This window comes from Ammodytes marinus, assembly GCF_949987685.1.
Source record: "Ammodytes marinus genome assembly, chromosome: 8".
In the NCBI taxonomy this organism is placed as follows: domain Eukaryota; kingdom Metazoa; phylum Chordata; class Actinopteri; order Uranoscopiformes; family Ammodytidae; genus Ammodytes; species Ammodytes marinus.
In genome coordinates, this window is record NC_137212.1 from 1,065,129 (window position 1) to 1,075,128 (window position 10,000).

The window sequence follows — 10,000 nt, forward strand, 5'->3', positions numbered from 1 at the left end:
CAGACAGACAGACGGACAGACAGACAGACGGACGGACAGACAGACAGACAGGCAGACAGACAGAGACACACACACGCACACACACACACACACACACACACACACACACACACACACACACACACACACACACACACACACACACACACACACACACACACACACACACACACACACACACACACACACACACACACACACACACACACACATACATTAACCTCATAGTAACAGCTTGTTGCTGCTGTAATAATATCTGACACATATGACAAATATCAAACAGTAAAAATACTTTTTTGGGGGAAATTCGCACTGATTAAAGTCCAATTTTATTTTATTTTTTATAAGATGTTTTTTTGGCATTTTTATGCTTTATTGATAGTGTAGAGACAGAGTTGAAATGGGGCAGAGAGGGGAGTGACATGCAGAGAACGACCGCGGGCTGGAATCGAACCCGGGTCCACTGCTGGCCGAGGCCCATGGGGGGGACGCCCTACCAACTGAGCTAAGGGCGCCTCCTTAAAGTCCAAATTTAACAATAAAAAACTTGGAAATCTGTGTTTTAATAATGTTTCGCTCTTGAGTTTTTGATACTGGAAGTCCCAGTCTTCCCTCAGTCTTCCCTCAGTCTTCCCTTGGCCCAGCTGTCCTGTTAATCCTGACCCTTACTGTGATGTCACAAGAAGGAAACTGTAGGGTTAGACAGTGAGACCATAAAACACTCTTTCTGCCTTTTCTCAGGCAAGGATGAACCGATTTAAAAAAAAATTTGCACGCTTATACTAAATAGCATCTCAGAGTTCAATACACCTTCATATTCCCACCGGTGAAGTAGGTCTTTAATAAAATACCTGTTTGAGTGTGCTTGTTTAGACCTGCTTTAGTGTGCTTGTTAGACCTGTTTTAGTGTGCTTGTTAGACCTGTTTTAGTGTGCTTGCGTCCCTCACACTCTTGGGGGCGCTGCTGCTGTGGCTGCTGCTGTTGTTGCTTCTGTTGTTGTTGTTTTGTTCGACTTCATCACTCGTCTCCTCCTGAGAAACACACACAACTTAAAGGGACACTGTGTAACATTTTGAGTAATTCATTCGCTAAAATCAATATCCTCATTCATAAATATGTCCTCATTGGTGTAAAATCACCTCTGCCAATAATCTGAATTATCCTCCTGAGCGGAGAATTACAAATATTAATATTACATTTTGTACATTGAGCAGGCAGGTCTAAGACAACAGTTTAATACAAATAGATTTATATAAAAACACATTATACCTGTATTCATGCTGGAAGTGGGCAGCACACACAGTTTAAATGAAAATGAAATAAAGTGGTAAATCCTTTTTGTCCCATGCTTAGAGGCAGTCCCTGCGTTCCGAATCTCCTCCTCTTTCTTTTTTCTATTCTACATACTACATCCGACGATGAAAATAATCTAGTTAGGATGTAGTAGGCATACTATTGGGACATACTTTACTCTCTTATTTCATCATAACATGGCGCCTTGATCTTGCCTCTTGCTTTTATATCCGTCTCATCCCCGTTTGTTTTCATATGGAGGCTCCGTCAATGTGACGTCACTTCACGGGCGCACTGGATTGTGGGTCAGAATCGCCCAAATAGGATGCAGTTTTCAACACTAACAATCTTGGCCGCATGAAGTAGGACATCCGGGTACTTCTAACCATCATAAATCTGGCCACAAGAATCTGGACATCCTAAATCTTTTTCCTACCATACTATATAGTAGAAAGTATGCGATTCGGAACGCAGGGTGAGTTTGTCCGACACATATTTTTGTGAAGGCACACACAGAGATGTGAAATTAAAATTAAATTAAATTATCTATTCTAATGGGGAATATGTATGAATATTTAAATGTACTTTGTTAGACATACCGGTGTGTCTGATGTTGGTTGGGGGGGGTCAGGCTAAATGTGTGTGCGCGTGTGTGTGTGTGTGTGTGAGTGTATGTGTGTGTTAGTGTGGTTGTGTGTGTGTGTGTTAGTGTGGTTGTGTGTGTGTGTGTGTGTATTCATTGAAACATACCAGTATGTCTGCAGCAGGTTGTGCGGTCAGGCTGAATGTGTGTGTGTGTGTGTTAGTGTGGTCGTGTGCGTGTGTGTGTGTGTGTGTGTGTGTGTGTGTGTGTGTGTGTGTGCGCGTGTGTGTGTGTGTGTGTGTGTGTGTGTGTGTGTGTGTGTGTGTGTGTGTGTGTGTGTATTCATTGAAACATACCAGTGTGTCTGCAGCAGGTTGTGTGGTCAGGCTGTCGGGGGGGCGGGGGCCTTCTGTTGGAGCGGGGAACGGGGGAGGAGCCGGAAACACAGACTGACAGACGGAGAGAGAGAGAGAGAGAGAGAGAGAGAGAGAGAGAGAGACAGAGAGAGAGAGAGAGAGAGAGAGAGAGAGAGAGAGAGACATAGAGAGAGAGAGAGACAGAGAGAGAGAGAGAATATGAGGTGACATTTATCTATCTATCTATCTATCTATCTATCTATCTATCTATCTATCTATCTATCTATCTATCTATCTATCTATCTATCTATCTATCTATCTATCTATCTATCTATCTATCTATCTATCTATCTATCTATCTATCTATCTATCTCTCTCTCTATCCATCCATCCATCCATCCATCTATATATCTATCTATTGCACATCATGACAGATCACAAACAATTACTCACTGATTTGCACAACTGTAAGGTGGGTTAAAAGTGAATGTCTCTGCAAGATGATGTCAGGGTGAGTGAGTGAGTGAGTGAGAGAGAGAGAGAGTGTGTGTATGCAGGCCTGCCCAAAAAAAAACCTCCAGTCAATGGGCCCCCCTTACCCATTACTCCTATCAACAATGTGTGTGAGTGAGCTCATCCCTCAATAAACACATACATGTATTTGTAGAGAGACTAACTATCTCATCAACCAGGGACTTGCAAGATATTTGAACAGGTATAAATTTTCATTCATTCCACTATCCGTTACTCTGTTGAACTCAGGCCGTTAGTAGAATGCCATTTGTAGATCTGTATGTATGTATGTATGTATGTATGTACGTATGTATGTATGCACTTTATCATTGCACTGTCAGCACTTGTGTGCTAGGCACTGTATTTTTCTATATAGTATTCTATTTTTCTACTGTCTTGTTGTGTTATGTGTTATGCAGCAGTCTGTACGTCTAAGACAAATCTCCTTCGGGACAAAATAAAGTAATCTTGAATCTTGACAGTTGGGAGAGCAAGGGCTCATTATCATTTTAAAATAGTTGCACATTTCTGACTTAGCCCAGCCTACCTACCAATTTATTTTGATTCCCTTACACTCACACAATTGTTTAACAGGGGCCGTATTCACAAAACATTTTATCTTAGCACTAAGAGTACTCCTAAGGAGCACTAAAAGTTCTTAGTAAGGAGTAATTTCTTAAAACCTATTCACAAAGCTGATAAGACCAACTTTTACTAAGGAATGGGAGGGACTCCTAAGCTAAGACTAGAGGGCGGTGTTGACCCTGTTGCTATGTATGATGTCATGTTCATACTTTCTATGCCCACAGTGATTGGCTGAGAGGGAATGAGAGCTAAGAGTGAATTTATAATAGAAACACTGTGGGAGATATCCATATTGTTTCGCTGTATTAAAGTAAAGAGTTTTTATATACAATTAATGACAAGTGACACTGATTTAACATGAAACCAAGATAGGCCTACTGCAGGGTTTCCCACACATTCTTTCACAATTAGCCTACAATAGCGCCACATAGGTCTATTCATTTTAAATTTTACAATGATTTGAATCGGAAAAAATATCCTCATTTAAGAGCTGCACGCCATGCACTCTCACTGTATTTCTCTCAACGGCGGACTATGCAGCAATAGCCAGACAACGACAAACCGGGAAATTCACAATTTAGAAACAACAGCCGGCGAAATCGTAAAGTGCATGCGGAAGGAAAAAGGCGAGACGCGCAACTATACAGTAGCGGACCTCTGGAACGGAGGAGATGCTGCGAAGCGCCACATATAGGCCTCTAGTAGGAAATTAAACCCAAACGTGACACCAACAGTAACTTTCAGTGCATCGTAAACCCAAAGCAACTGCAGGAAAAGGAACTTAATAAATATTTTATTATATACATTTAATAAATATAAATGTGTCTATACTTTCTAAACATAGCTTTACTAAGATCATTAACCCCTTACAGCTATTAAGGTACCTTTTGTAAAGCTCACTAGCATTAAATCTCTCCAAAACACCATCAAATGAGTGTCTGTGATTTACTCTTAGTGACTTAGGAGTCCTCTCGAGGACTCCTAGCTTTTCATAGATTTAGGAGCTAGTTTTAGCGCTAAAATGCTTTGTGAATTACACTTATTTAAAAAAGTTAGGAGTCCTAAAATTAGGAGTGAAACGCCCCTTATTTTTGAGAGTTAATCCTAAATCAGCACGTGTGGACCTACTCTTAGCCTTAAAATGTTTTGTGAATACGGCCCCAGATCTCTAGAAAATAATCAGTTCACACAGACACATTGTTCTTCTTTAGTATTCACTAAAGCAACCAGTTTTTTCACAATGTGCACGTTTTCTAGGCTACTAGTTTTTGGTAAGATACATTTACACTAATTGACTGCACCAAATATTGCACTTTTTTGTATTTCTGCACATGACATTAAATCATTTGAAATCTGTTGGTGGCATTGTTGAAATGAATAACACTTAAAAAACAACATCAACTACAAATTCTTCACAAACAAATGAAAAAAAGGCGGTTCTCTACATGAATAACCAAACCAATCTACCCTCAAAACTATAAAGTTGGCCTATGTTTGGTTGCAACATTTAGGCTTCGTTCATTCTCCTCTCATCACTGCAAAAGCACTGAAATCATTACAAAAAAAGTTTTTAATCTTTGAACTCAAATCTGTTCCTTCAATTATTTCCAACTTCTTATTTTTTTAGGTCTATTTTTATTTTTTATTTTTAGAAGCAATACAGAAAGCAGGACCTTGGTGGTTAAGGTAATAATTAAAACAGGATGATGCTGCTCGTCAGCTTCATTGTGGTATGACCCGGCTGGTTGGTCAATTAGCCAGGTTTCTGAAAAACTGGTCAGACCTGGCTGGGCGTGTCAACCTGAAGACTTATGTCAAAGCCTTTAGAAGTTAGTGTCCCCAAAGGGAAATTCTTTTTCACAAAAATGTATGAGGGAGAGATAATTTAAACCTGTTTGTAGACCCAGGAAAATTACAGAGTAACTAGCCTGTCCTCTTGATAAGAATGTAGAAGAACTACAAAAGGTACCCAACCTGTTTTTTCATGGGGTCCAAATCCTTTTCACAGCCACACCCAGACACAAGTAGCAGGTACATATGTTTTCCATCAGCGGGAACGACTCAGGAAATATAATCCAGACAAAAATGTTTGATATCAAAACCCAATTTTGTCACCATTTGGCACACAAAGGGTTTGTGTGCCAAGCAGTAGAAACCTTTCTGCTTTTCTGCTGCTTCTTAAATGGCCGTAAGCGGAGTTGCGGCTCTGTGTAAACACCCAACTTTGAATAGATATTGACATAAATATCTAAAAATAAAGTTTAGCTTAGTTAGGTTCTTGGCTTCCAAAGACCATGGGCCCCCCAAGTGGCTGGGCCCTAGAAAGCCTTCCCACTTTCTACCCCTTATGGGCAGCCCTGTGTGTAAGTGTGTGTGTGTGTGTGTGTGTGTGTGTGTGTGTGTGTGTGTGTGTGTGTGTGTGTGTGTGTGTGTGTGTGTGTGTGTGTGTGTGTGTGTGTGTGTGTGTGCGTGTGTGTGTGTGACAGTGAGTGAGTGAGTGGCTCAATCCCAATACACCCCTTCACCCCACCCCTTAGCCCTACCCCTCCGAATTGCGCGTTCACGTGAAGGGGTAGGGGTGTCCCAATTCCCTCTGGAATCAAGGGGTAGGCGTAGGCGTAGGGCCAAACGGCCCTCCAAACGGAGATGTTCTGGACCCACACTCCAAACGAAGGGTTAAAAGAAATTTCCCCGAAAGCGGTGCCGTGTGTCAACGGAAATGGATGGGAAGATTGACACACACACACACACACACACACACACACACACACACACACACACACACACACACACACACACACACACACACACACACACACACACACACACACACACACACACACACACACACACACACACACACACACACACACACACACACAGAGAGAGGTACCCAGCGTATGAACCATAAAATAGATCGCTAGTATGTAGCTAATAATTTTGCATTACATGATAGCAACGCTAACATAAAAAATAAATAAGGACATGATTAACCATACTATGGACCTGTGTGTCTGAAATAAAGTTTCAGACACACATTTAAATTGATGGGTGGATGACTGGGGCTTGTGTGTGTGTGTGTGTGTGTGTGTGTGTGTGTGTGTGTGTGTGTGTGTGTGTGTGTGTGTGTGTGTGTGTGTGTGTGTGTGTGTGTGTGGGTGTGTGTGTGTGTGTGTGTGTGTGTGTGTGTGTGTGTGTGGGTGTGTGTGTGTGTGTGTGTGTGTGTGTGTGTGGGGGTGTGTGTGTGTGTGTGTGTGTGTGTGTGTGTGTGTGTGGGTGTGGGTGTGTGTGTGTGTGTGTGTGTGTGGGTGTGGGTGTAAAGCAGGAGCTCAAAAACCTAATCTTATCTTCCATCTAATTTTTTTCTTACTTTTAGGAGATTGTTGAGCCAAACATTGAAAAGGCAACTGCCTCTGTCTCCTCTCCTGTGCCATCTACCTCTGTCTCCTCTCCTGTGCCATCTGCCTGCGCCTCCTTTTCCACGGCCACCTCAAGCCCCTCAACTTCTCCACCAAAAAAAAAATAATAATAATAATCCAATCTTATTTTGGAGTTCCTTGCTGAGGAAAGCTCACTTTTTAAGATTGTTTGAAAGGATGATAGAAAAAATGATAAATTCTTGTATTCCTGCACTTTGTATATCAGTGATTCTTGTGAAGTGGGACAAAACAAGGTGCAATGTTGAAAAAATACAAACCCTATGTTTAGGCAAATTTAATGACATGTATGTATCCAACATATACTAAGCTACTGAGCTAAGCTTTGACACAACCTCCCAGCTTTTGTCCTTTTTATCCAAATGGGCTTTTTAGCTTGCCATTCCTTACTTTGTGTCAACTCCATCAGACACCAAAAAACACAAATTCATTCTCTCTCAATTTATGCTAGACCCATGACATCACAAATATTCACCAAAACTGATAGAGGCCACAAAAATATTTTCAAAATGTATATGAGTATAAAATAATAGAGTTTTTCTAGTAGCCATTTGGTTTTTCAGGAGTTTCAAGATTTTTTATGTAAAATATTCTAAAACTACAACACTTATCAGAGCCTGTCTGACTCTAATGTACTCTGCAGAGGTAGAATGTGATAAGAGGTCCTTCATAGTCACAGCTGCCCCTTATTTTGGCTGATTTTATTACATTTTAATGGATTGTCCGACGGTGGTGACAAAAAGTATCCCACCACTTTGAAACCATATAAAACATGAATGTGTTGAAGAAAAACTGTTTTTATTGATATGAGAGATTATTTGGTGTTGCTTTTGATGAAAAAAGCACTTTTTAAATCATTAAAGTACATTTTTAATAGGTTTTATTGCATATGAAAGATTGAAACCCTCTCTGTGGACACACTGCTTTGGACGTCATGAGAAGATAACAAGTGTCATATATTTGACATAATGATAAAATTAAATTTAAGGGGATAGTTGTGCTCCAGACATTCTATTCTTAATCCCTAATACAATTTTAAATTTTAAATATTTTTATTTTTAAAGATAACAGCAGTTACATATGGAAGACGGCCTTTCGTCCCGGTTCTCAAGAATCACTGATGTATTTGTTTATTTATTGTCACTTGTATCATCAATATTAATAATTTTTAAATGTTTTTAGACATTTTTATTTATTGTCCCTTTTCAATTGTTAATAAAAAATGATTGATTATAACAGATTGTGATCATTGATACCTTATCCACTAATGTAGATAGTAGTTACATGAAGGGGTAGGGGTGTCCCATTTCATAGGGGTAGATTTTCCTCCCTACCCCTTCACACTCCGTTGGTAGGGCCAAGGGGTAGGGCCAAGGGGTAGGGCCAAGGGGTAGGGGAAGGGGTGAAAATGAGAAATGGGATTGGTCCAATATGATCATTTAACATGTCAAAATGAAAGAAATAACTATCAGGGGCCGTATTCACAAAACATTTTATCTTAGCACTAAGAGTACTCCTAAGGAGCACTAAAAGTTCTTAGTAAGGAGTAATTTCTTAAAACCTATTCACAAAGCTGATAAGACCAACTTTTACTAAGGAATGGGAGGTACTCCTAAGCTAAGACAAGAGGGCGGTGTTGACCCTGTTGCTATGGATGACGTCATGTTCATACCTTCTATGCCCACAGTGATTGGCTGAGAGGGAATGAGAGCTAAGAGTGAGTTTATGATGGAAACACTGTGGGAGATATCCATATTGTGTCGCTGTATTAAAGTAAAGAGTTTTTTATATACAATTAATGACAAGTAACACTTATTTAACATGAAACCAAGATACTACAGGGTTTCCCACACATTTGTTCACAATTAACCTACAATAGCGCCACATAGGTCTATTCATTTTAAATTTTACAATGATTTGAATCGGAAAAAATATCCTCATTGAACAGCTGCACGTCATGCACTCTCACTGTATTTCCCTCAACGGCGACTATGCAGCAATAGTCAGACAGCGACAAACCAGGAAATTCGCAATTTAGAAACAACAACTGGCGAAATCGTAAAGTGCATGCGGAAGGAAAAAGGCGAGACACGCAACTATACAGTAGCGGACCTGTGGAACGGAGGAGATGCTGGGAAGTGCCACATATAGGCCTACTCTAGAAGGAAATTGAACCCAAACGTGACACCAACAGTAACTTTCAGTGCATCGTAAACCCAAAGCAATTGCAGGAAAAGGAACTTAATACATAATTTTTTATATAAATATAATAAATATAAATGTGTCTATACTTTCTAAACATAGCTTTACTAAGATCATTAAACCCTTACAGCTATTAAGGTACCTTTTGTAAAGCTCACTAGCATTAAATCTCTCCAAAATGCCATCAAATGAGTGTCTGTGAATTACTCTTAGTGACTTAGGAGTCCTCTCGAGGACTCCTAGCTTTTCATAGATTTAGGAGCTAGTTTTAGCGCTAAAATGCTTTGTGAATTACACTTATCTTAAAAAGTTAGGAGTCCTAAAATTAGGAGTGAAACGCCCCTTATTTTTGAGAGTTACTCCTAAATCAGCACGTTAGGACCTACTCTTAGCCTTAAAATGTTTTGTGAATACGGCCCCTGGTCATATAGGTTAGGGTGTTCTGAACAAAAATATACCAAACTTTGGCATGATAAACATTTCTTACTGTAGTTTAGTAAGGATTGATCAAAAGTATGCAAAACGGCCAAAATAGCCCTAGGGTTCAGAGTGTTAAGGCAAAAATTAAAACAGGATGATGCTGCTCGTCAGCTTCATTGTGGTAGGACCCGGCTGGTTGGTCAATTAGCCAGGTTTCTGAAAAACTGGTCGGACCTGGCTGGGCGTGTCAACCTGAAGACTTATGTCAAAGCCTTTAGAAGTTATTGTCCCCAAAGGGAAATTCTTTTTCACAAAAATGTATGAGGGAGAGATAATTTAAACCTATTTGTAGACCCAGGAAAATTACAGAGTAACTAGCCTGTCCTCTTTATAAGAATAGAAGAACTACACAAGGTACCCAACCTGTTTTTTCATGGGGTCCAAATCCTTTTCACAGCCACACCCAGACACAAGTAGCAGGTACATATGTTTTCCATCAGCAGGAACGACTCAGGAAATATAATCCAGACAAAACTGTTTGATATCAAAACCCAATCTTGTCACCATTTGGCACACAAAGGGTTTGTGTGCCAAGCAGTAGAAACATTTC

At 40.1% G+C, this 10,000-nt stretch overlaps 1 protein-coding gene across 1 annotated transcript in view; it reads right to left on the reverse strand.

Annotated features, from left to right (window-relative positions):
• LOC307253912 (inaD-like protein) overlaps positions 1–10,000 on the reverse strand; it is a gene marked incomplete at both ends in the record, with an annotated part of 19,776 nt that overhangs the window by 9,312 nt on the left and 464 nt on the right. Inside the window, 1 exon segment of the mRNA XM_080032135.1 lies at positions 951–1,032. Within this exon segment, the coding sequence (XP_079888261.1) occupies positions 951–1,032 (82 nt within the window).